Source organism: Fringilla coelebs, assembly GCF_963513975.1.
Source record: "Fringilla coelebs genome assembly, chromosome: 12".
NCBI lineage: Eukaryota > Metazoa > Chordata > Aves > Passeriformes > Fringillidae > Fringilla > Fringilla coelebs.
Genome location: NC_140038.1, coordinates 11,985,135 through 12,012,617, shown reverse-complemented (window position 1 = coordinate 12,012,617; position 27,483 = coordinate 11,985,135). Strand labels below are relative to the sequence as shown.

The 27,483-nt window shown below is 43.2% G+C and overlaps 1 protein-coding gene across 1 annotated transcript; it reads left to right on the top strand.

The window, feature by feature from the left end:
* Positions 1 to 136: 136 nt before the first annotated feature.
* SHC4 (SHC adaptor protein 4) lies at positions 137 to 26,636 on the top strand (the record flags this gene model as incomplete). Its single annotated transcript, XM_084214094.1, has 12 exons — positions 137 to 709; positions 7,569 to 7,639; positions 13,493 to 13,556; positions 14,443 to 14,562; positions 15,609 to 15,662; positions 17,997 to 18,048; positions 18,391 to 18,517; positions 20,510 to 20,690; positions 22,015 to 22,075; positions 23,455 to 23,631; positions 25,093 to 25,346; positions 26,034 to 26,636. 12 exons carry the CDS (start codon positions 137 to 139, stop codon positions 26,187 to 26,189), a joined length of 1,890 nt encoding a protein of 629 aa, XP_084070220.1. The 3' UTR covers positions 26,190 to 26,636.
* Between the last annotated feature and the right edge of the window lie 847 nt (positions 26,637 to 27,483).

Genomic DNA, 27,483 nt, shown 5'->3' with positions numbered 1-27,483 from the left:
ACCAATCAAGAGGGAGTCAGCAAAAATATCCAGTAGGTTTCTGTTTTGAAAATTGTTTGACTTGCTTGATTTCCACATAATTTATCTACAAAAGCTAATTTATGCAAGACTATCCAGTTACAGACCTGCCAAGGCTATGAGAGAACGCAGTCAGCAGAGCCTCGGTGGACACGTCCTGTATGTAGGGTTATTCAGACATCCAGGAATGCTGCACAGGGCTAAGTACAGCCGATTCAGGAATGATTCCATAACCTCCCTAGATGAAGGTGCACAAAATACGTCTTTAAATATCAAAGGTTCTTCCTCCTCTTCCCATTCTTCAACACCCAATTTACTGACAGAAGATGTCTCCTTGGGGCCGCAGGACACCTGCACCACGCTGTGCACGCTGATCCCCCGGATGGCCAACATTAAACTTGCCAACCCATCCAATCTGCCGGGCCTGAAAAGCTTCTGCCTGGGAACCAAAGAGGTGCCACGAATTAAACTCACGGAGTGCGTTACCATCCCGAGCAGCCCGACCTCGCCTGAGATCAGCTGTCTGTCAGCCTCCTACCCCCAGCCTGACCTGGACAAGCTGGTCCTGACCCCAAAAGCAGCGGGTGACTGTGCTGAGGAGGCTGCTGCTGTGGGCAGGCAGGACAGGGGCCTGGCCCAGAGCAGTGACAGCACGTACAGCCAGGAGCCAGGAACCACCTACAGCGTGCGGGTGAGTACTTCTCCCGGGGCTTCCATCCTCTGACAAAGCAAGCAGCTCAGCTGGCTGCTGAGTGACCTCCATTTTCCTGCCCCTAGAGTCCATTCCCCAAACCACTGCGTTCTCCCATGTAGTTCCTGTCTTCTGGTGTACATAGGGCTGTGGCATAGAGCTGGGGGAGCTAAAAACACCCCAGCTGCTTCCAGAGGTAACACAACATCCACTTCCAAAGGACTACCTGTAGACCCTCTGAGGAGTGCTGAACCGCAGCTGAAACAGGTTACTCTGCATGTTGGCCCATGAAAGGGCCTCCTATCCCTCACAGAAAGCAATGCCAGGCATTAGGTGCATTCTGGCCCACGCTGCTGGCATTTGTCAGGGAGGCTGTGGGGCAGGCACTGCCCAGGTTGTATTTCCAGTATGGTTTTCTGCTGGTTTTCCTTTTGTGGGCAGTATCTCAGAAGGGGGTTCACTGGCAGGAGCCTCACAATGCAACAGGAAGATTTTTTTTCCCTTCATCTTCCTGGTTATGTTGCTCCTATGGCTGTGGGCCTGCAGGAACCAGCCCAAGGAGAGCTGCAGGAACATCGCTGTCATGTCCTAGCCAAAATCTTGGTGTTTTTTTCAACTAGCCCTTTTAATAGTAACAAGCAGATTGGTAAATAAGTAACATGGGGGTTTTGGCGTTTCAGCATCAGAGGATGTGCAAAGTGAGAGGATGAGCAAGGTGCTAATTTCCCCAGAGATCACCAGATTTCTTCAGTAGCTGGTTATGAAGCCTCAGATGGGCTGGGAAGTGGCCAGGGCTGCAGCATGGCAGGACTCTGGTGCAGAGGGATGGTCTCACCTGAAGGCAAAGAGGGGCAAGAGACCAAGGGCTAGGCATTTGGAGCTGCTTCCAGTCCTTACCTTCTAGCCCTGGCCCTTCCCCTCCCTCCTGTGTGCTTGGAGGGACTCACTCTCCCCATGCAGCTTCTTGTGCCCTGTTGGGGTATGGAATTGCTGGGATCTCCACAGAGACCCTTTTAGGAGGCAGGTCAGGTCTATGTTATTGGGACTGCTGCTGCCAGAGATCTTTGGCCTTAGCAGCTTAATCAGAGAGGAGGATTCAACAATTACATGGAGAGGATCTACAGTTATTTTAGAAAGGCAATAATGTGGTGAATTAAAGAAATGTTGTAGGGCAGAAGCTGTCCCCTGCAGACTGGAGTGAGGCAGAAATTTTCTTGGTGTTGTTTTAACAAGGGGCCATGCTGGGCTCATTGCATCCCCTGGGGAGGCAGCTGTGGCTGTGTGTGACTGGTGGTGACAGGGCACCGGTGTCACAGGCACGTGTCACCCGGGCCTGGTGAGGAAGCTGAGACCCATAATAGCACCTGGTCCCCCCAAATGCTCATGCAAATAACAAAGAGCCCAAATACTAATATTTTAAGAGAAGCCTGGACAACTCTGATTCTCACACTGTTGTCTTTCAAAACATGCTTTGTACACAGATTGCTGCAGGTTTTACAAGGGGGATATTTACCATGTCCTTGTTCACATTCTACCTGTTAAAAACCTTCCCACAATGCTGCCCGTCTGGAGCTGAGGTTGTCTCCGAATGGTACCCATAGTGGCCATGGCACTTATCATTCCTGCTGGTGTTTGCTATGGCTGTGATGAACCTGAGGGATATTCCAAGAGGCCCTTGCCACCCTTTCTCTTGCTTGTTGGGGAGTGCCAGGGATGTGGCTGCTGCTGAGAAGGAGGATAAGATCTGTCTCTCAGCACTGTCCTGCATCAGTGGTTTCTCTGAGAATAGCAAGGATCATGTTTACTGGACCTAACATGGAGTAAGGCTCTGTACCTGAGCTTAAATTAAAGCATGAGTCTCTTTGAAAGATGATTGGTTTTTAAAAATTATTTAACGAAAATATGAAAAGGAAATACTATTGCCAGGTATTTCATTACAATACCATTATACTTTATAATAATATGGTAAAGGTTGTTTGCAGCATCCTTTGTCTCAAAGGGCTTTTAGCAATGTACAGGTTGATCCTCTGCTAGTGGTTTGATGGTGAATGTGTATAGATATATGCCATCATGTATGTCTAAAATCAGCCACATGTCTCTAGATTAAAAGAAGCCTGATCATTTCTAGCACGGTCGTTCAGAATTACATGAATGGCACCCTGAAAGCACACGTGGGCACCAGTGCCTTGAACAGTCCTGCTGCTGTCCACGGAGGATGCGACAGGTCAGCCTGGAGCAGGTGCTCCTCGCCTCTGTGTGGGGAAGGGGGTCCGGCACAGCCCTTTCCTGGTCCTAGGTTGCCACCAGCGCCTCTTCCATCTTCAGGGCAGGGAAATATTGTGGTATTTGAGCTGCAGCCACTTCCGTGGAGAGCAGCACCCTGACACTGCACCCGGAGAGCTGCTCTGCATCGCCCGTCGTAAATAAATAACTACACGCGTCTGCACAGCCGGGGCTCTCGCAGGAAGGAGATGGGCTCCGGTGATTCATGGCTTCAGAGCCGCAGCTGTGAATCATGAGCCGGGGGTGCCGGGGCGGTGCTGGCAGTGCCGGGCTCGGGGTGTTTGGGGTTTGGGGTTTGGGCAGCCTGCAGCGCCCGTCCGTGCGCGCCTCGTCCCACGGGAATGCGCCCCGGCACGCGGCACCGCCTGCGGGGCACTCGCGCCTCTCTGGGGAATCGATTCCCTCCGGAGCCTGCGTGTTTTGTGTTTCAGGCCATTTGCTTTGTCACAGCCGGAGAACGGGGACAGGGTGGATTGGGAACAATTCTGTTAGAGACCTGGCTTGAGTGCAGGGCTGCAGAAAGTGGTTTTTCAGAAAACAAAACTGAAATATTTCTATATGTCTGTATTTATCATTTTCCCCTGTTTGGTTCCTCCCACCCCCGACTCAGGATATGTTTAAAATTTGAAAACCTGTGAATGAAAGGGTCAGACTTTCCCAGAAAAAATATTTCATTTATCAAAAGCTATTCTTCACAAAAAGCCCTGGCTTGCTGCCCTCAGGGAAGAGGCTGTGCTGCGTGGGCATGAGGAGTGGGACAGACCAAGGGCCTGTCTGTCTGTCTGCACTGCTGCTGCTGCAGGGGGGAAGACAAGAGCAGGGCAAGCACATAAGGAGAGTTAGGCTAGCGCTGACAAACTACTGGGAGGGCGTGGGTTTGTGCTTAATGATCTTTAATGGGCTCTTTTAATCCTTGAAGGTATCTAGTCTGTTTTCCAGCTGGTTCTGCCTGGATTTTGTGCTGTCTCACAGGTGCCCTGGGGGTACCACCCACGTCTGCAATGGTGTGCACTGCTGCTGTGGGCTGCCTTGGCCTCTCTGCTTCCTGTGGTGGGGATGGCAGAGGTTCTGCTGGCTTTGCTTTTGGATCTGGATGGGGTTGGCGTTTGCTGGAGGAAACCAGTGTGGTTCAGGCTGAGGAATGAGCCAGTTGAATGTCCTGCAGGGTGCAAACCTGGGCCAAAGTTCTTCATTAGCTGCCTGACTAGTGGCTGCTTACAGTGTTATAGAGCACTTACCCCAGCCCAGTAAACCCTGCTGTGTGAGGCAGGATGAGCAGCTGAGCTGACTGGCACAGTGCAGTCTGTGTGCTGGCAGGAGCAGTGCCATGCCAGGGGAGCTCTGGTGGTCTCTGCTTTCCAGTGGACACAGTGACTTTCTAACCCCAAGGCTACCACAGACAGCATCTAAGGAAGGCCTGAGAAAACTTCCCTACCAAAACTAGAGTAACCGTGCTTTGCTCCTTCCCCACATCCCTGGCTGCCATGGAAGGAAGACAACACTTTACCTTCCTGCTAGGGTGAAAGCAGAGAAATCTCACAACAGGTTCCTGAGCCTGGCACTCTGCATTGTCCTGCCATGTGCTGCTTATTCACATGGGCCCTGCCTGGTGCCTTCTCATCTCCTCCCACGCAGTTCCTCATCCTGTTTGCAGTCACTTTCTGTCGTCTCATGTAAATAGATGTGAAAAGGTGTGTGCATCTTCAATAACTGCTGTTCTCTCCTGGTGGTGTGGGGAAATGCAAGCCAGCCCCAGATCACCCTCTGTGCTCAAACACCAGGGGACAAAGCAGTCCTGGTGCCAGTGCTCTCACAGCCCTTTGCAGGCAGATGGGATATCTCTGCACACGTTGCCATTAGTGGAGCCTTTCCCTTTCCAGCAGGGGCCAGTGAGTCTTTCCTTCCTAAGAGCTGCTGCTTGTCTTGGCAGGAGCTCTCCATCCTGCTGCTGACAGAACAGTGGGTTCAGCATCCTCTTTCATTAGCCATGTCAGATCTTTAGCACTTTCACTGTTGCTGTTCTGTTTTTCTGTAGGTAGCTGAATTCTTCAGTTACATCTGTGCTTGTTGCCCAGGCTGGTTAGTGCACCCTTGGGCCTGTGTCCAGCTTCCCCCAGCTTCCTTGCAGCTCAGTGAACTGTGCCTTGCCTCTCTCTGTGGGCTTCAGAAGATGAACACCCCTCCCTGTACACCACCTTTGGACTCAGTTTTCACGAGAGCACCTGGTGAATAGCTTGCACTGGAGCAAGAGCTGTGGACTGCTGTGGCTTTGTCTCCCAGGCACCTGTGGTTGCTGCCCTGCTCATGCTTTAGTTTAACCTTCCCTGCAGCAGGAAGGATGGAGCTGGCCTTGACCCTGCATCACCAGAGAAGCCCATTTCTGTTTTCCTGGGATGTGCTGTTTGGGGTGTACAGGACAGGAAGTGGGGGCACCACCTGAACTGGAGTTTGGGTACAGAAGTCTCTGAGACAAACATTGTCCTTCTCCACTGCCTTCCCCTTCCTCTCATGCGTTGGTTGTGCTGCTTCTCATATTTTGCTATGGAGGGGTTAATATTTTTGTTTATTGTTAATTTTTTTTCTTCCTTGGAGAGCATCTTTTGTTCTCTTGAATAGGCTTCTGGTATTTCATTGTCCTTTTGTGTGCTCCATGGGCTTCTCCCAGGCTCTGTGACTCTGACTTGCTCTGCTCCAGCCTCACATTGTCCCCCTGCCCAAGGCTCTGCTGCTTCTCTGTACCCTCATACTGCGATGTGAAGGCTCAGCCATTTCTATCTGTGCCAGTTCAGATAACCAACGACAGCTAAAATAAATGAGAGATGCAGTGAGGTGCCATGTTAATGCACTTCCCTACTTAGGCTTTTAAAGGGAAAAAAAAAAAAGGTCTTTTGTGAATCATTGATAAGTTCAGCTTCACTCAGGGTCACTTATGCAAAAACCTAATATTGATTTTTCATCTTTGCTTAGAGTAGCTTCCCACGCATCTGTTCAGGATGCAATGGGGACTCACTTGTCAGCATATGACTCACCTACTTCTCTAAATTATTTTTTTTTCAAGGATAGAGGAGCAGCCAACCAGCTTACAGGATGCTTGACCTTATACTGTAGGATCAGAGGTCGTTGCTGTGCTACAAGCTGAGGCTCTAGACATATTTTCCACATTTGCTTTGTTCCTGTTAAGCAGGAATATCTTTAACAAGGCAGATAGCTCTCAAAGTCATTAAATGTTCATTAGGGAAGCAGTTCTGCCAACCTTTCAGATTCTTATTGATGTCCTTCCAGGTCTCTGACCTAATTCTGGAGTTCTCCCAAGGGTTACATTGCTATCTGGAAAGAAAGCAAAATAGGGATAATACAATTGTTGTGGAATCCCTGACTGCACATATAATATTCTCTTTTTCACACACTTATTTCTGAAAGTCTCCAAAGCTGAAACAGATACCTAAATCAAACCCTCTCTGAATGGCCCAGCAGAAAAATTGATTTACAGACAAAGTGAGGCAGAGGAACTAAATATGGTACCTTTCTCTGACACAGAATGCCTCCTCCATCCATTCAGACAAGGGACAGAGTATGCATGACCCTGCCTGGGTTTTCCAAATTGTCCCAGAGGCTTTGACTTCCTACAGGAGAGGTCTGCACAGGCATGCTGTGACTACAGCCCTCGAGCACTGTGTGAGCACTGCAGGATGGTCCCAAGAGGAAAAATGAGAGACCCAGACCTGTGCCAGCCTGTTGAAATGAAGAGATCAGACTGCTTCAACAACAGAGAGATTGACATCCATAGAAATGCTGAAAGATTAGTAAGATATGGTTAGGGATATACCATCACATCCTTGATATTTCTGAGAATTAGTCTTATACAAATCCCAAATGAGTATAGAAAAAGCCCAGCTCTGTCCCGTACAACAGAAGTGTGGCAGTCAGCCTTTAATTTAAAGCAGGTCAGTTTATAGTGTAGGCTCTTAAGAGCTGTTGCTATGAGCTGGAATTGCAACTTCACATCCTTCATCTTCTGCAGAGGTTATTTGTCATCAGACATGTAGCAGTGTGGAGCCAGTGGTTTTCCTTGTGGCCTGTAATGCCTCCTACTCTCTGAAGGGACACTCAGCTCTTCTGCATGGGGGCTCTGAGTGCATTGGTCTCAAGGGGCTTCCAGAGCCTCTCTGCTCCGAGGACTCTGTTCTCTCCAGTATTTCCTCATGTATTCCTCCCAGCTCAGTGTCACAGGCTAATAAGTGAGAGTAAGCAGAAATGGGAAAAAAGGAATAATTGGATTTTGTGTGTCCAGAGTGCTTTGCCTTTTTTTTTTTTTTTTTTTTTTTTTTTTTTTTTTTTTTTTTTTTTTTTTTGGTGCTATGGTGTTTAAGCCATTGGTATCTTTATTGCTCTTCTCTACACTTTTAGTAAAACAAGATCTATTTAGGAAGCAGCTTTAGGATGGCTGATTTGATTTTCCATTTAGACTGTGGTTCTGCATAAACTTAGTGGACAATAATCAGATTTGCTTCCTCCTGTGATCCTCCTCTTGCTTGTGTACTAACAGTTCTCCCTTTTCTCTGTCTGTTTTCCATAGTACATGGGCTGTATTGAGGTGCTGCAGTCAATGAGATCCCTGGACTTTGGCACACGAACACAAGTCACCAGGTAGGTGGTGTAAAACTGAGATTCAGCCCAAGAATGAAAAGCCTGAGTGCTAATTTTTGTATAAAGCTGAGGGTGCGTGCCAAGCTCTGAGACAATTTTGAATAGGAGTTTGCATGTTTTGTTTTGTCTTTTCCTAAGTGATGATTTGAATTATTTGATCATTACAATAGGCTATTTGCATTGGAAAATGAATTGTTTCAGGCACAGACGTAATTTCTCTCCCAGTTCTTGCTCAGAGAGCCTCCCCCTGCAGTGGCAGCACAGAGCAGACATCCCCAGCCAGCTGGGGACCGGCAGCAGCTGGGCTCTGCACGTGGCTCAGCGCTGCCTGCACGGCTCTTGCAAGGCATGGAGAAATCCACTGGTGCTCTTGTGCCTGTGGGTGCCATGGCCAGGGTGGAGAGCCAGGACCCTCATGGGTCTCTGTGTGACACTGCTTCCCAACTGATGCAGAAAGTGCCATCAGTCTCTCGATCCAGCAAGGTCATGACACCGCTTCACCCCATCTTCACCAAGACCAGCCTCAGCTGGAAGTGGAGTCACAAGGAAAACATGTTGAAATACAGCTGTTTCCATCTGTACTGCAAGCCTAAGTTTTCAGGCTGCAAATCAGAAAAAGATTAATGTTTCATTCTCAGATAAAACTGGGGATGTGGTTAAAACGTGAAATATTTTATGGTCTTTTCAGAACTTTGCAACTTCTGTTGCAGTTTACTGCCAGTTTCTGGGTCTAGATTGTTAGCACCCCTCCACCTGTGGGGTGGCTGAAATTTCCTGTCAGAGATAGAAAAGCGCAATTTTATTTTTAGATTTATTCTTGTAAGTCTGGCAGTGCGGGAGTGTTTGAGTTTTCAAAACAATCACCTTCTATGGAGCTCTGAGTGCTGCGTGGTGCTGTGATGTGCTCATGGTCCACCAGTTAGGACTAGTGCCAGGCAGCCCCAGCAGACACCCAGCTTTTTGGGGAGGTAAGTGGCTGCAGGTTATTTTCACCTGGCCTTAGACATGTTCCCTTTTCCTCTCAGCTGCTTTTCTGGCATAGTTCGTGCTGAGGATGCCAGGAGTGTGGTTGAGGCTTCCTGTACCTGCCCAGCTCTTCCTTGCTGCTGGAGGGAGATTTTCAGATGCTGTTTTGCTTCCTCAAGTTTGTATCCAAAAATTCACAGCAACGTGAAGGGATTAGTGTTACATTTATACCTATTGGCTCCCAGACTTACCAGCTGAAAGGACCTGAAAAACATGAGTCCTTCAATGCCTATAGACTTCGCTTGAAAGCTGTCCAGTTTGTTTTATATTCAAAACCAGCAGTTGTTGACATGTAGAACTGGTATAAGCACACACTCACCCAGTTCCTCCATGTGTGTATGAAGAAGTGCCTGAGATACCAATATACTTCCCTCAGGCAGGTCCTTTACAGACCAAGAAGAGCCATGTAATACACCCAGCCCAGGCCACTCTGTTCTTCACAGCTCAGCCAGAGGGCGAGGTTATCTCCTGTTTGCAAGAGGTGTGTGTGCTGCTGTGCTAACAGAACAGAGCTTTGGCTGGTTTGTCAGGAAAATAATGAATATGAATTACTGCGTGACAAGAGCTTGCCAACTTAAATTTGGGCTAGATAGTAAGGTTTTGTTAAGCAGAACTGTGTCAAAACTTAACAATGGAAATATTTCCATCACCTAAAAAAAATGCCGCTGCTGACCTTAACGGGCTCTTTTGTGCATGAGAAATTCAAAACTTAAACTGTTTGCAAACCAAATGCTGAAGTGCTGAGCTCACACATGCAGACTTTAAAGTTCGATCGATGACAAGCTGACTGGAGCAAAGATAACATTGATTATTCCCGTATTGTTCTCTCGGGGGAGTAAGTTTATAGACACATGCACAATGCACCAACCAAGGAGCTGCTGGAAAATATCCCATTTTAACCATGTCTGTTACTTGAATTGGGGTAAAAAATATTTTTACTTTGATGGCATTTCACTGAACAAAGAGGCATCTTCTATTTTAAAGTGATGTAGAAAGGGTCTCTAGTCTGCACCCTGCCTTGATTTATGTGTATGTGCATGCTTAGTTACCTCATGGTATCTAAAACTGAAGATATTAGTTACCTTTCTCAAGAATGTTGAAAAGATCAACAAACTCATATTTGCCAAAGTGCAGTGAGGAGTCCAAAGGAGTGAACATGGAGAATTTACCTTCTGCTTTCTTGCTGGACTTGCATTTTCAGTTGCTTGGCAGGCACATGGTCAGGGAAGGCAGAAAGTGGCTTCTCTGGTGCTGTGAATGACCATGGGATGCAGAGGTGCTGTGTGGCCAAATGACCACAGCACAGCAGGAGAAGGGCTGGGCACTGAGGTGCTTTTCCCTCAGCAGCTGGGGGGTGAGGAGATTGGCACAGGAGATTCCACTGCAAGTTTTCCAGCTCTCTGCTGTTGCCTGCCCATGACCCTATTTGTTCTTAGCAACATTCCTCCCATTTTGCAGAAATCTGTGATCTCAAACTCCATGTAGATGACAAAAGTAACACCAAAAAATAACAGTAAGTGTAACAGACTCTTCTGCCTGGGGGTCTTTGTATTTTTTCTTTTAATGGTTAGCCTGTGCTTGCTGCTCTGGATACAAGATGTGTTTGGGTTGTCACCCTTGTGCTGTGGCAGGTCCTGCCTTTGCTGGACCCTAATGTATGCTTCTCTTGTCCAGCCATTCAGCTCTTTTCCTCTTACACATTTCCTACTTCAGTTAAATCAAGCTGGTTATTAGTCATCAAATTTGGGCATTTCTGGGAAAAGCGGTTCTGTATCTTGGATTGGGGCATTAAATTATAAACTCGAAAATGGTCAGGCAGTGAGGGGTGAAGGGTGTCTGAAATGTGCAGCCAGGGAGGGCTGCTGGAAGAAGGCTGACTTTGTTTGGAAGATTAATTTCAACTTTGTTGAGCCACATAATCCCTTTCTGTTACATGGTGTAGGCAGGGCCCTAGACGCTTAAAAGCAAATCCTCAACAGCATGCTTGCTTGCTTACATCAGCCCATCTTTCGTCTTTTATTCTCATTTTGGGGGAACAATGAACAAAGTGGCTCAGTGTTACTGCCCACAGGCGCGCTCCCTCATGGGCACGCTCTGGGAGCTGCAGGAGCTGGGTCTGCCACAGGTTTCACTCCAGGGCTGCAGACCTACAGGAAACCTGTGGACTTCTGAGTGGGCCTGAAAAAACCCCCAAAACCCTGGTTTAAAGGCTTATGGATGCCAAAAATGGGTCACTCATTTTGGTTTATCATGGGTGCATCCAGAGTTTCTTTTCTTCCCATTGCATGGTGCAGTTTCTAGTTTGTGGAAATGACTGCATGTAGGAAGTGTTCAGTTGTAGCAGCAGGTGTTACCAAACTCCTGTTTTTCACACCTTTCAAATAATATTTGTAAAGTTTTGTTAGATCACTTAGAAAATCATCCAGAGGTATGCCGTAAGAAATGTCTGTACAACTATTACCCCTACCAAAGAGAGGTAATAGAAACTATTAAGTGGAAATTGTTTGCTTCTTTTTGGTTCCTTTTCACTGGACAGTTGATTCAGAGCATGGTGAAGAGGGCAGCCACCACAGTGGCTTGTACAAGAACAGGCTCTGTGGCTGGCAACTCTGCCTGCAACTCTTGATTTCACATGGGCTGCCTGACATGTGCAATAACTCATTTGTCACCAAAAGAGACAACTTCCCTGTTTTTCCAATTTGTTCTGTATCTGGTTTTCTTTCTAGGTAAGGCTAGACTTGAAGGCTCCAAGTAGCCTTAATGTCTTGGCTCTGATTTTAATTTCCTTTAATATTGAATGAGAAGATGAGTTCTCATTTTCAAAGCTGATTATTGGAATCTGCAAGATCATCCTGCAGGATGCCTTCCTCTTTTTTTTTTTTTTTTTTTTTTTTTTTTTTTGTTTTTTTGTTTTTTGTTTTTTGGTCATGTTTGGCCTTCCTCCTGATAACAGCTATATAAAACAGGAGCTAACCAAGAAAAGTATCAGGAATTTGCTTAAAAAACATATTTTCAGTTGTGTAGGGGGAAGTACTTTGCTTTTAAATACTAAGGAGAGTCAGTGTTTAAAAGGCTGGGTTTCTGATCTTGTGTAGCCCACAATGAGGCCCTTTTCCTTCCCTGATGTTTTCACTCAGAAAATATTAATTATATATTGCTGTGGGTGAGGGCTCCATTCATGTGACAGCATCCAGGTTGACTTTCTCAGGGTGTTCCCTCAGTGTATATCACTGATCTTCAGTGCTTCCAGCACACAGCCCGCTGGTGTGGCAGCCCCTGGGGCACTGAGCAGGGGCAGCAGTGACTGGGGTTCATCCGTGCTGGGCTGGCTTTACTTCCTCTCTCATCTGCAGGGTCCTGGGGGGACCACACTGCTCACTGGGCATCTCTGCTTCAGGAGACATACCTGGCTGGAGCCTCTTGTCATTGTGCGGTCTCCTGTTACTTTCTATCCTTCTGGACTAAATATTTCTCAGGAGGTGAAGGCCAGTGGTGTTTTCCTCCCACACACATGCCGGGATCTGGAAACAGACAAGCTTTCCCAACCAGCTCGTTTCCTAATTAGCTCTTTGGATAATAATTCAATAATACAAACAAACAATTAAACCAACTCCTTTCCCCTTTAGAACCAAACAAAATCCCATCCTTGGATGATAAGTCTGAATTCAGCCCCAAGAGAAAGGCTGAGGCATGAACTGCCCAATATGGGAGCCTAAGCCTGAGAAGACCCCAGCCCCTGTGGGACAGGGCCAGGGCAGCTGGAGACACCGGGGCTGCCGCTCCAACTGGGATGTGCAGGCAAGGCTATGGAAACTTGCTGAGCACATCCCAGCCCAGTAAGGCACCATTTTCCTGTTGGCTTCAAAGCAGCAGCTATCGGTGAGGAAAAGCCTGTAACTGCCAGCAGAAAGGTTTTGTCCCAGCTGCTGTGCTAACCTTGACCAGTGCTGTGCTGTATGTCCAAACCAGTCACTTGCCTGAGCAGAGGCCAGAATGTGCCTCGTTCGAGTTGGAAAACAAGCATAGGACTCTGTTATCCTGTGTGTGATATATCTTTCATCTAGAAATGAGCTCAGTGCGTGCTTTATGCTTTACCCTTCTGCTGCCTGAACTGAGAGGAATCTGCAGAGGAGAATGGGTGGCTAGAGAGAAGGTCTAGTTTGGGAAATTCCTACCAGAGATGGAAAGATATGGATTGATAGCTCTGAAAAGGAACTGGAGAAGCTGATTATACATCCCCATCCCTCCACTGTTGTTTGGGTTATTGTGTTTTTTTGTTTGATTCTGGTTTTTTTGGGTTTTTTTGAGGGGGGTGTGTTGTTTTGCATTTTTTTCTGGGTTTTTTTTTTTTAAAGAAATCCCAAACCCCAGAAAGTCAATCAGAGAACCCAGCTGGGCTCACTCAGCATGCACCTGCTGTGCTAAATAGGAAGGATTAAGGGGAGGAGCCCCTTCTATCATGCAAGGGACCTATCAACCATTCTGAAAAAAAGGCTTTGAAGGTATTAGGTTGCTTATCTTCTGGTTAATTATGTTTGAGGGTTTTTTTATTAAACAAATTTTCATAAGGTGAAATGGCTGGGTTTGATGAAGAAAAAGAATCCAAACCAGGCTGCTGAATCACTGTGTTTTGTTAAATAGTTCTTTTGGTTTTTTTTTTTAAACAGTGGGAGGAAAGAAGAAAGAAAAACAACTGTGAAAGACCTTCCAGAAGATTTAAGAGTTTATAAGTGGGCCGATAACAATAAATTGCAGAGTTGCTGGCTCTGTTACAGATGGTGCATGTGAAATGATCCAATGGTTTGTGCTGTTTTTTTTTATTTGCAGGGAAGCAATAAGCCGACTGTGTGAAGCTGTGTCGGGTACAAATGGAGCTATAAAAAAGCGGAAGGTAAATCCTGTTTTAGCTCAGCAATTATTTTTCTATATCTGCTTTTGATAAGCTTGATACATGGTTCTCTAACAGGCTTCAGTCCATGCTGGAATTAGTGCATTTTAATCCATCTGAACTCAGCCTGGATAACATGGAAGTGCTGGTAGCAGGGTGTTTAGCCTGTTTGGTTTGAGGCTGAGGCTCTGCCCTACTTTATTTTTCTCAGGATTAATGCTTTGCCCAGAGTTCCTGCTTCTACCAGCCCTTGCAGTGCATGGTGCTTTACAAGTTTAAGGCTTTGGCTGCTAAACTATTGGAATTGGGTTTTTTTGGTTTTTTTGGTTTGCAAGAGGGAGCTAATTCACCGGAATGTTATCTGCTGCTTATTTATATACTAAAAAAATTAAACACATTAAACTAAAATAGCAGTGTTTAATGGATTTTGTTAAGTAACTGGGATGTAGTGAGGGGCAACATCAGTGGTTACTGTTGGGTTGTGTCCAGCAGAACTTAGATTTCCTTCTGTAACTGTGGAGCTCAGGAGGAATGAACTTGCTCCTGATAGAGGAATACATGAGAGAATTTCTTGCTCTACCCAGAAACACTTCATTCTTCAGAAACAAAGAAGAGTTCAAAAAGAAAACTGCACATTCTGAATTAGGGAGCCAGCTATAACATTTAGCTCACTGGGATTTTTCCCCCATTATTGACATAAAACTCATTCCTACTGGTATTGCATTCAGAGCTGATGTTTGTTAGAAGATCTATTTGCATTTGATCAAGCCATTATCCTTGCTCCATTGAAAGTCTCAATAAGTTACCATAAAACCTCCTTGACTTTCATATGTTTCTGCCCCTCACAGACTGGGCTGACAGCCTCATTCTTTTCTTTCTTTGTTCAAAGCCTCCAGTGAAGTTTCTGTCTTCTGTACTTGGCAAAAGTAACCTTCAGTTTTCTGGCATGAATATAAAGCTGACCATTTCAACAAGCAGCCTCACTTTGATTAATGCTGACACGCAGCAGGTAGGATACATGTAATCAGTGTCCTTTTCTCCATGCTACACTTTTGTCTTCGTTTGTGGCTTCTGAGGGAAGGCTGTGCCCTGCAAAGGGAATGCAGTACCCTTTAGCAGACTTGTGCATGGCTGGTAAAGCTGAATTACATGATGCCTCTGAATTTAAAGATGAAAGCACTTTGGAGGAATTGACATACAGCACAGGTCCTTTTTGTTCATGATGGAGTGTTCCATGGGGAGGGATCCTTGAGCTCTTGACAAACTGTTTTTCTGGATGTGTTGGCCTGTAAAGTGCCAATAAACAAAGCACTAGTTCTGACTGTAGTTTCTGACAAGTCATAGGAGGAAAAAAAAATGATATAGGTATTAAGTCAGAGCTTGGCTTTGGTATCATCCAAAGCTAATTTACAGCTGGATAATAGATGTGTATAATCAATTATACTGTGAAAAGTCTCTAGGCTCTATTGAGGTGTGTTCCTGAGAGCCTGGATTTGCTTGGCACTGGGCTGTGCTCCCTTCCTTCTTGGCAGATATGACAAGGATCTTTGTCCTGCCCACCTAATTCCTCCCTCAGCTGTTGGTATTGCTCCCTGGGTGATCTCACCCTGGGCCAGCAGCAGGCGTTGCTCCAGGCTGGAGCAGGGGAACATCAGGGAGGCCATTTTGGCTCTCTGGCTCTGAGGAATGCTGCACTGAGCAGGTGCCAGCTGAGCATCAAGGAGCTCTTGGGGGTTTGTCTGTAGTGCAGAGGTCTCCTGTCCATTGCACATGCTGGGAGGGGATTAAGACACCAGGTTTCCCTTCCTTTTGGGTACAATTAGATGTTGGTGGTTGAATTAATTCTGAAGACCGTTTAAGGAAGATTACTCAGGGATCTAGACATTGCTAAGCATGAATGGGTAGTCTCAAAAATATTCCTATTTTTATCGCTTTCCTTCCTAAATGATACATGCATAAATTAATAAATGGGATTGTTATGAATTTACTTTCTTGTTCTATAAAGACATATGTTCTGATGTATGGCCCAAGAACATGTTTAATTTTGCTTTTCAGATTATTGCCAACCATCACATGCAGTCCATCTCGTTTGCTTCTGGAGGTGACCCAGTAAGTACTGATTTATAAAATATACTTCTGCAGGTATAATGAACTCATGTAATAATTGTTACCTGCAAATACTTTGCTTCATCCTTTCCTTCCACAAGCACTAACAGAGTACACTGCACTTCTGGATCATGAGCAGTAATACAAGAAAACTGGGGTACTGACACTGAAAAGGAAAGGTGGAATAGTGTATATTTAATAGATACATAGTTAACTTTCCTGTTGCCATCAGTGAGAGTCAGTCCATTCAAAAGCCTCTGACTTGGGGAATCTGAAAATAAGAATGTGAACATAGGAATTGATTAGTTCAGTGGTCCCCATGATCCAATACCTGTCATAAAAGCTGTCAGCACTGGCACCTCTAAATTTTTAGATTAATTTTGACTCAAGCCAACAGCTCCTATGAGACAGATGTGGCATAACCACCTTCTTCCTGCAGATAGGGCTGTTCTTCCTAGTGTCATTGCCATGCAGTCATGGATGTTTTCAAGTCAGAGGGTTTTTATTCTATTTCAGACTCTTTACTGTAATGACTGTAAGCAGGAAATTCATCTATCTGGGTCGGATAAGTAATTCCTTAGGGCTTGTTTATATTTTTTAGTGTTTTTTATATTATTATCCTGCACTGGTCTTGCACAGTGACTTCAGATTTCAGAGGCTACACAGGGCTGGGTCTGGTCAGTGCTTAATGGCCAGCAAGAGATGTGCATGCACAGATGTGCTGCAGGAAATGGGCTTGATGGAGCAGCTGCTGACACTTCTTACTGGGAGGATAATGTAAAATAGAGGTCTTGGTCATCAGTGGTAACTATAAATCTAGTTGCCCTTCACATAAGGGGCAGTTTTGTTGTCTTGTTCAGGTAGCTTTTTCAAAATTCTGTTTACATTTAAAACAGGAGATAGTTTCCACACAACCTGTCCTTCCACCTGCCCCAGATTCAAGGTCTAAGTTAAGTTCAGTGTTGTTCTGGGCTGTGAAGGAGTAGCACTATTCTGCCTGATAATTAAGCCTATTCTGGCTTTATTTTAAAGCAAAATCATCCAGGCATCTACATAAACATTAAAAAGACATAAAAAATAGCAGGTGCTGCTCCAGTTACTTTAGTTTCTAGTTACTCCCTAGATCTGATTTATTTTAAAATATCTATCCTGAAATATTTATGAACTTTAAGAAAAACTTGAAAGGAAAAGGAAGGAAATTGAGTTCACTAGACACATAAGAAATATTTAGCTTGCTTTGCTTTAGTGATATTAACTTTAGAGATTTAAAAAAAAAAATCTAGGACAAGTTCTGCTGGTCCTAAGACCTGCCTCCTGTGTCATTCATTGTGAATTATTAAATGATTGTTCTTGTGCATATTGCAAATGGGGCCTTGTTTCCTGCCAGCTGATTGCCTCTTCCCTCAAGAGAGCCATGCCTTTAAGCTGTGAATTACATTTTCCCTGTCCCACCTTAAAGATCCAAAATAACAAAATGCATCTTTAATAATTAAAAGAATGTTATTCATTACCTCACCAATTTGACTATAACACTGAATTATCAAGCCACCCTGCTTTTGCGGTATCATTAGAAATGTTAATTTTTCTATTCCAGTTCCCTTTTCAATTTGACTAGAAAAAGAAGATTATTTCAGTGCTGGCTAGAAAGAGAATCAGAAACAGAAAACTGATTATACTGAGATTGTCTGATCTCAGCAGCAGCTTTGAGATCCAGGGCAATTTAACCTGATTGTAGCCAGACTAAAATTGGGCAGAAGCAATTGAGATTGGATATCCATTTCATTCTGCATAATTTTAAAGTTTAACTTTTCTCTAAGATGCTTCAAAACTCAATCTTATTGCTACAAATTGGGAACACTGGAAACTTGTCCTTTGCAGTATGCTAGCGCTATTTTATCTTCCAGTGATTCCGGTAAGGACTGTTCTAGCCAAAAGCTGTGAGCAGCGGTCACACAGCCCTGATGTGTTACATGGGAAAGGCTGTGAGCTCCATGGGAGCAGTGGAAGGAGCAGCACTGCCTGCTGATGAGGCACCAGTTGTGTTTCTACTCCTGTTGCAGAGCTGGAATTGAATACACGATATCCAAAGAATGACAAATGGTCTAGTCCATTTTTTAGACTAAAAAGAATATGGGACAATTACTGTGTTGATAGCCAGCAATGTGTCATTGATATTTTCCTTGGCTCACTTTGCTAGCACCTCTGGTTGCTTTTCCCTGAAAGAAGTGTGCATTTTAAAGCTAAAAATGTACCTGTCTATATGCAATTGCTGTGCTGTGATGGTAGGATTGTTCATAATTACAATGTTCAAGTCATTTGTTGTCTTCTTCCCTGTAGGATACAACAGACTACGTGGCATATGTAGCAAAAGACCCTGTTAATCAGAGAGGTATTGAAACAAGTTTCCAATTGTTATGTGTTTATATGATTGCTTTATTTGTATGTACCAAGGAATTGTTTGAGTTTTAAAATAAGGAAGCTACTGAACTCAGCTCAATACTCTGTACGATTTCTGGCTTTGCTGTATGTATAGGGGTAATAGTATGCAGGCTGTGGCTTTAAATGTCATGTTCTTTGTGCAGTGAAGTGGGAATCTGCAGGTCAGACTAAAGCTGTACTAGCTGCTGGCTCCACGAAGGGATAGGAGCCTTGCTATAATCAATATAGCTTGAGTCTTTACTTTCTGGTATTAACCGCATTTACTTAATTAAAGTAAGGTGTCTCTTTTCAGCATGCCACATCCTGGAATGTCCCAATGGGATGGCACAGGAGGTGATCAACACCATAGGGCAGGCTTTTGAGCTCCGGTTCAGACAGTACCTGAAGAACCCATCTAGCCTGGTTACATCTAATGAAAGGTCAGCACATTCTCAGTCACTTAACTGGCAGTTTCCTTCTCTTTAGTACTTTTCAGGAAAACAATACACTACAAAGAGTGATCCATAAGTAAGATGCTCTGAATATGCTTTCTGGACATAGGATAATTCAAGTGTATGCCTGTACGTGCAGCGTATAAGTTACCAAAATTAGCTTATTCCAGTGAACTCCATTGATTTTTGTGACATTTGTACAGGTGCAGAACACAGAATTAAGCTGTATTGTTCCTTAGATAAAGCAGCTTTATTTTAAGTAATGCAAGTTGAACAAATGTTCTAATTACTCTGCCCAAGTAAGTTCAGCTCTATAAATAGCAGTTACACACACAGACTGAGACTGAGCTCAGTCCTGACCTGTGCCAAGTTTAAGCTTGCTGCAGCTGTGGAAGGTGCGTGGTGGGGAAAAAAGCCATTTTAATTGACCTTTCTGCTATTCTGCTCATGTCCTCGCAGCAGTCTCAGTTTTCACCTGGCATGACTTACATCGGCCTCATGAACTGAAATAAACACAGCCACAACCTGGAATGTTTAAGTGTGAAGCCCTCTGCACATTGCCCGAAATACAGGGCCTAGATTCGTTTCTGGACCACAATTCCCCATTTCAATTACCCTTCTTCCATTGCACTGGGGACACAATTCTTGCTCTAATTTATGGCTCTCCTCACAGATTAGCCATGCCTATTTTTCTCAGGCTTCTTTTTACTGTAACACCAAATTTGATTGTCTGCTACTTCCCATGAGTAGGTAAAGCTGTGGCACTGCTTACCTGCACCCTGAGCACAGGAGTCCTGAGTAGGCAGTGTCAGTGGAACAGGGCCTAATGCATCACAGCAGAGCTGGTTTTATTGCATAAACGCAACTCCAGTTTATATTTATTTCAATGTATATGGTGGTTCTTGCCATTCCACTGCTAAAACTGGTCTGTTTTTCCTGGGGAAAATAACCAGAGGAAAAGCGTTTTATTCCTAAGAAATCCTGCTAGGTTATGTCACAAGCAGCATAGGAGCAGGGAGAAATGGAAGAGGGTGATTAGATTTCCTCCTTGAGCATAACCCACAGCCAGCCTCCAAGAATGGTCCTCAGGCAGAGGAGTCGGATATTGCTGTGTGAATGAGTCACTCCCTTCCAAACTACTATGAATCACATAATCAAATACTTGCACTGCATATCACATAATCAACTACTTGAACTTTATCTCTTTCCTGCTCATGGCCTTTTATCCAATTATACTCTTGTTAATCAGAGAAGTAAGATTTGAGATGAGTTTTTTTTTCTGGGACCGGAGACAGTACAGGAAGCACCTAGTTGTTTTGCAGTGTATCAGCTGTACATTTAAACTATCATCATTCTGGTTTAGCTCAGAAAAACATTGTGTGCTCTCCTTCATGTCATTCAGTGTTCCCTTCAAGCTGAGCCAGAATATTGATTGTGCTTATTAAAATCAGGATAAATGCCTCTAAGAACAGCTACTTTTTTTATTTTTGGTAGTAATATTTGATATTCTAAAACAGTTACAGGCTTGTCTGACTAAATGCCATGAGGTTTTAATTTTTCTCTTGAAGTCTGCCCCCCCCCAGCAATCTCTAGATTTATAGACTTCAGTCAAGAAGCCATAAGAATTAGTTTTATGGTCAGCATTTTGGATACCCTAATGAACAATGCATTGGAATTCTTAAAGTTTCAGTAGATTCCTCTTACCTTTTCTTTGACTTGAAAATCTATCTGGGCTGCCTGGTGCTAATGAAATGACTGTACCTCCCTTTACCCCAAACTGTCATGACTATTTTTAATTCAGGAAGAAGTAACTGGAAAAATAAACAGCTCTGAAAGTTCCTGCCCAAAGCCCTTTACAGCCTCCATATGGCGGATCTGTGTATTGTGTGTTGTGCAGACAGTGGGGATGTTTGCCTACACTAGAAAGCAATTGATTGCATCAGAAGCTTCATTTTTTTTCCTCCCCCATATTTTTTTCAGTGAGGCAGCAAATGCTAATGGATCAGCTGGGAATTCACAGGAGAGGGAGGATCATCATGAATATTACAACGAAATTCCAGGGAAGGAGCCTCCCACCGGTGGAGTGTTAGACATGCGAATGAAAGTGCAGACAGACCCAAGGGCTAAGTGTCCTGTCCAGTGCAAAAAGCACTATTGCTCAGTAAGTACAGCATCTGCTGGGATAAATACTCACTGCCTATCATGGGAATGAATAATAAAATGTTTCTGTGGTGTTAAAGCATGGCATTAACATCAGAACCAGGTCCTGATTATCCGGGGAAAAGTTTTTTTTAGGCTAGATTTAATGATGCTTAGTACATAATTGAATCCCAAAGCACTTTCTGAATATTAACTGGTTTGTCCTTAGAGTACTTTCAGGAGACCAAGTAATATTCCCTTGTTCACTCATTAGCTGTGAGAAGAAAATAGATACCAATTTAAATGGCTTGTTGGAGAGAACATCTGCAAAATCTGGGACCTCCTGGCTCCCTATTCTGTGATCTAATAAATATTTCATCCTGTCCATTATGCTCTACAACTTATATATACAACATTGACTGATTGCAATATATATACAATATTCATTACTCTTGGATTGTTTCAAAGAGCTCTGTTAAATCAGCAAAAGATATCTGTGGCTCTTGTCTGGCATAGAGGGAAATATAAACCAATCAGGGAGTAAAACAAGCCAAGTTCAGATGGCTGCACAAATTTCAGAGTCTGCTGTGTGAGGCCTCGGGAGCACCACCCTTTCCCCACACAGGAAAGAAGGCACCACCACTTTGCTCAGAGGGAGCACACTCAGATGTGCCTGCTGGAATCTGTTGGTTCTGTCTAAAAGCTTGCTGCTCCCAGGTGTTATTTGTGTTTGGTAGCAGCTGCTCCCGGGCTGCTGTGTGTTCCTGTGCTACTGCACCATCTAGTTTTTGCTGACATGAACCATACTCTGCATATCAGGTCCCCACCTCCCCAACAGTTCTCTAATTCTAAAAATGTTTTACTATATCTGGAGTTTGCACCTGATGCTCACCAGTACTGTTGCAAGCAGTTACTCTGCATGTAAATGCAAATGCCTTTTTCCCATGGGGTGTTACTTTTTGGTTTTCCTTTCTCTTTCAGTGCTGCTCAGACAATTTAGTAACCATTTCACCATTTCACTTTCAAACCATGATACCTGTAGTTGATTTTATGATGAGGGACACTTACTAGAAAATCTGAGCTTTCTTACCTAGGAGTTATACTGTATATATACTAAACATCAGATACATAACTGGGCAGTTATGACACTCACATTGGAGTCCAGATGTGACATCTAAAGAAAGAAGAGTATCAGTGTGAAATATTATTTGAGGAGATGGGAATTTTTTGGTGAAGAACATGTTTAATTACCTGTTTATCTATTAACTAATGCATGGATGTTTTGAAGTTACCTGAGTTTTTCTAGGGGACTATCTTATGTGACTGATTTTAAAATTTTTCTACAGACAGGCAGCCCAACCTTCATCAATATATATGAAAATTGTCCAGAAGAAAACAAAACTGTGGGTATGTACTCTCTTTTCCTTCTCATGCATATGCAGAATTAACCAGGGCAGGCTGCCTGGAAGAGCTGTCCCTTGGCTTTCAATACAATGGTGAAAAGTGTCTACTTAGTGGGTCATTTTTAGTTCCCTAGATGGAGGACAGACAAAAAAGCCTTACAGCTTTTCTAAAGGCCACTAATCTATCTTCATGTCTGCTGGCAGACTTACTCATTTTACTTCTCATGATACTGTACAGTAGCTCTTTGTTTTTTTTATTCTCTTTCATACTCTTTGTTGTTCCTTTGTTGTTCCCTGTCTTCATACCATTTGAAAAAGGAAGATACTTCATTACTTATCAGTCTCTGAATACATCCCCTTCTCTTACAAATGCTCAATGAGATCCAGAGTTTCAGCATTGGGTTTTTCCAACAGAGCCTGGCCCCTTGCTTCCAGCATCCCTGGTTTCTCAGTGTGACTGTGCCCTTCCCCTGCCTTAGGCAGCTTTGTGCCCGGGATCAATTTGCCTTTAGCAAAAGTCTGCTCTCAGGGACCCCAGGAGATCATCAGCCTCCATCCCTTTCTGGACTTCCTTTGCCACAGCTGATGCCCTGAGCACATTTCCTCAGCTCCTCTCTTTCACTGCACAATGAGGTCCTTTCTGAATTCCCACCTGCATGGCTCTAAAGCGATCCATTACACTGTCTGTAGGGGATACTTCAGTTTCTTGTGTTATTTCCAATTCAAGGAAAGGAGAATCAAATGGTTTCTACAAAGAGAGGGAGAACAAATAAAAGAATGAATGAATAGATCTATTAATAAAACATTTGTTGAAGAGCAAAAATATGCCTGCTATTTGGCTAGCTGAAGTGCTATTATTTTCATACCCTGCAGGGGATGTTCTGTTAGCCTGTTCCTAGGCTTGGATCCTAACCTGACAGATGTGGTTTGGGCTCTCCAGGCAGAGCCTCAAAGCACCAATCTCCTCCATCTCTCCCTTCTCCACCAGAATAGCAAGAGAGAGAATTGCTCAGCTTCCCACAAGCTCTTTTTGTGGTGCAGAGGGGAAGGAAAGGGTTTTGCAACAAATAACATGTATGGTTTGTGTTTCTATAGAGGCATATATATTAATTTCTTTCCAAACTGTGGGGGGTTCACTGCTGACATTGATTGAAGCAGAACTGGACCAGTGTAGAACATTTCCGAAAACTTCATTCTAATTAGTTTTGGACCTGATGCCTTCTAGACAACAGGAAAAATAAGTTCATTTGCATTTTTATTTTCCTTCTGAATTACTTTAGTGGGTTACAAAGAAGAACATCATTCCTATTTCAGCTTTTACAGTTACTTAAAGCTGAGTAAAAAAAAAAAAGGAAATCTGTGCATACTATATACTAATTGCAGGTAATTGCGATGAGAGGTCACAGAAGACAATAAAAGAGGCAACCTCATTGAAACCTGCCTACAAAGCAGATCTCTTTGATGATCCATGTTACATCAACACCCAGTCCCTGCATTCAGCATGTGCAGCCCGAGGTCCAGCACCAGCACAGATCCCTGGGAGCCCTCTGCGCCAGGCCAGTAGGTTCCCATTGTGATGCCATACCTGTCTAAGCACTGGAAGGAGGGGGAGCTTCTCACTTCTCTGCATGCAGAAAGATTGGCTTTCTCATAAGAAATATAGAAAAGATGGGGGGAAGAAGTCTGTCCTGGTTGTTCTTTTTCCATGTTAGATTCAAGAGAAAAGGGATTAAAGAGCCGAAATAGTGATGGTAAAAAAGCAGTGTAACCTTTCATCTTCTGTAGTTCATTGGTGACAATGAATGGAGTGCCGCAGGTATTAGAAAGCAAGTCTTTAGGATGACAGGAGCTTGGGACTGCACATTGCCTCAAGGAAAAGGCTTCTCCTCTATGTTCAAGGTCTTAATGGAAATGACCTCAGATGCCTTTGCCTCACAGGCAGTAGCATGCAAGGTTAAAGTGGGATTATTGTGACTATCTTTTCTTCCATAGTAGTTCTTCCATAAGTGACCATTGAATCTCATCCAGTAATTTCTAAATCAAACTGTTTGATCTGTGGTATCAACTAAATATATGTCCAAACTTGATTTATGGACTCGAAGTGGTGGATATCCATTAAATGATTATAGAGTTGCTACTGATTGTCCTCATTATTGAATATACTTTATTAGCTTTGCCTTTTATGGTTTCCCACTGAGTGTTTTCTCTGTCAGAGTTGGCTCCACACAAGAAAGTGGAAAAAGGACTGGACAATAAAGGAAACCCAATAAAGAAATCTGTCACCATTGAGACATTTCCAACTTGGGACTGCATCATGCTCTAAAAAGAACTGCCTATATCCTGAGGAGCCTTAGGTTGCACAATTCCATTGAAGAAGTGGTATCCTCATATTTTCCTTAGAAGAATCCTGCCTGTGAATCATTTGCAGTCTGACTGGCTATATCCCAAACCACCCAGTTTTTCTAGTACATTTGGTAATTGTTCATTTTTTAACAGCAAATGCATCATGCTGTAATCCTTCCCTTCTGGCTACATTGGCTATGTTGTCTTACATTCCTGCACATAGCTGGAGCCACTCAACATGACTCTCCCAATGATCTGTGACAATCACTTCAGAGCTTGTTAAGGAAGAAGGAAAAACAAGATCTTAAGGGAAAAAAAATAAAGCTAAAAAGCCAACAAAAATCTTGTTTTTACAGGGAAAATTTGACTTTTTCATACAAAGAAATATAACCCCAAACCAGTACAGCATCAGAAAAATTCCTCTTTCTAATCCCTGTTGCCTAGCGACCAAAGGCTTTCCCATCTAAGGTAGGGGAAGAGGTGGTGTGATAATTTTGCCTAATGCACTGGAGGGTCATGAGCATTCATGTGTGCATATTCTTACAGTCTGTAAGGTTGGTTTGCTTCAAGACTGAATTGTTTGAATATTTTAAAAGCTATTAAAGATATTGGCTTGCATCCTTTTAGGATGAAGTTTTAGGTGAAGTATCCAATACATTCCCTTTCATTTCATTTTAGAGTTACCGGAACCTGTTCAGCAGAGTGCCACAAGCAACACAGCTGGTCTCTGTGCTCTGCCACAAATAAAGCAACAGCTAAAGAATGAAGATTGTTACCATGGCAAATTGAACAGGAAAGCAGCAGAGAGCCTCTTAGTCAATGATGGGGATTTTCTGGTACGAGAAAGCACAACGTCACCTGGTCAGTATGTCCTCAGTGGACTTCAGGGAGGGCAGGCAAAGCATCTACTCTTGGTGGATCCTGAGGGAAAGGTATGAATATTTCATATAATGAAATTTCAGTGCTGCTCAGATATTTCAGTCAAAATGCATGGGTGCATTCCATGAAGTGGAAGTGATTTGATTCCATCCAGGTTAATTTAAATATAGCCAGTGGCTGCAGTAGGTTTGAAAGTTCACAAACTTAAAAGCACTGAAGTATCATGTAAGTAGCAGTGAGGAATTCAAATACTGTTATTCCAGGTGCTGATAATTAGTGTATACACTTAACACATCCTGGAAACCGTTACTATAATCCTATCCTTAATTATGAATTTCTGGATACAAAAAATGTTTTCTGTCACTTCAATTCTACTTTCTTCTGCTCAGAAGAGCAGTCTTGAGTGACATTTCTGAGGAGAGAGTAAATCAAAAAAAGTAATCCTCAATGGGATTTAGAGAAAAATATCTCTCTTCTGTGGAGGAAAAAAAAAAGGTTATTTCATTCCCCTGTGCATAATCAGCCCAGTTTGACATACAGTCTTTTTACTTTACCACTACTTTTCTTGTGAGCTAATGGTGGGCCAAAGGATAGATCTGAATTGCTGTCTACAGCCTAATGATCCTGCTCAAGTGAGTTCAGTGGCTTAAGTGCCTTTTGATTTTAATGTGTTAGCCTCATGTCCAACTGGTTATAAGCACAGTCTGACCTTAAATATATTCTTTTGCTTCTTCCTCTAGGTGAGAACCAAAGATCATATATTTGATAGTGTGGGTCATCTTATTCAGTATCACATGGAAAATAATTTGCCAATCATCTCTTCTGGAAGTGAAGTGACCTTGAAGCAGCCTGTAAGGAAAGAGAGTAATATGGGACATACACAGTATCACAAATAATCCCTTGGATCTCACAAATCCCAAGACAATTCATACCTGAACTTTCTATTATGAAGACAAGTCAAAAAAGTATAGACTGCACTTTCTGCTGCTGTTCCAGAAGAAGCCCTTTGTGTGTGTGTATGTATGAATATATGTATATGTGTATATCTATGTAGATCTATAGAGATCAACAAGCATAGTTATATAGATACATATAATCTTAATCTTAACAAAATTACACCTTCAGAGTGTGAGATTCATTTGTGAGAGGGTATTTTAGACATGCACAAATGTCACTTTCAAGGTCATACTGAATCAGTAACTATTAAAAAGCACAATTAAAACTCTGCATACAAAAGCTCACTTGAAAGAACTGCTGGAACATTAGTATGTGCCTTTTAGCATAGAATTATTGAAACCAATATTATTTATACTGAATTAGTTTTGGTGGTTAAACAAACATGTCTATGCTTTTAACTATTTGCCAAAAACAAATACAATTTGAATATTACTAAAATGTCATCTTCTTTCGATAGACACTAACAATTTCATTTTGCTTGTAACAGCACTTTACTAGCAAGTAACGTTTGAAATGAATGGCATTCACAATACAGAAAGGTTGTCCAGTTTCTTAATAATTTTTTTGTCACTGTCTGACGACTCAAAGATTTGAGATTACAAACATTTACAAAGTTGAAATTAATATATGTAATATAATTTTGGAATAGAACTTGTTAAGGGACAAGCATGCTAGATCTTAATATTTTTGTCTTGCATATGATTTTACTATTATTATCACTTAATACTGGAAACATCTTTTTAAAGGTAGGCTAAATATATTTTCATTGATTACATAGTTGTTTACAAACTAGAAAAGCTGAACAAAACTAATGATACATTTGGGGAGAAAACTATTTAAAGGATGTTTGAACTTTGCATGTGTCCTTAGTCAGTGTTCTTTCCAAAACAAGATAGTTTTCCCCTCTTCACATAGAGTCCATTTGTTCCTAAACATGGAAGAATCTTTTAAAAGAAATCTATTAATTGTTTTGCCACAATAAATACTCTAAACATGAACAATCCTATATTCAGAGTGAACAGTGATTTATTTGGCTTCCTGTTGAAGAAACAGTGATTTAATAAGTGACTGAAGAAAGGCAGGGGAGATTTGGGGAATGAACTGGTAGTCCAGGTGATGGCCTGAGGGAAGTGGTGCATTTAAGACAAGCAATATTCTCTGGCATGAACAGATACAATTCTGTCTGTCTCCCAGCCCACCGGCTCAGTTCCTAAGGCAGACAATTGTTGTGGA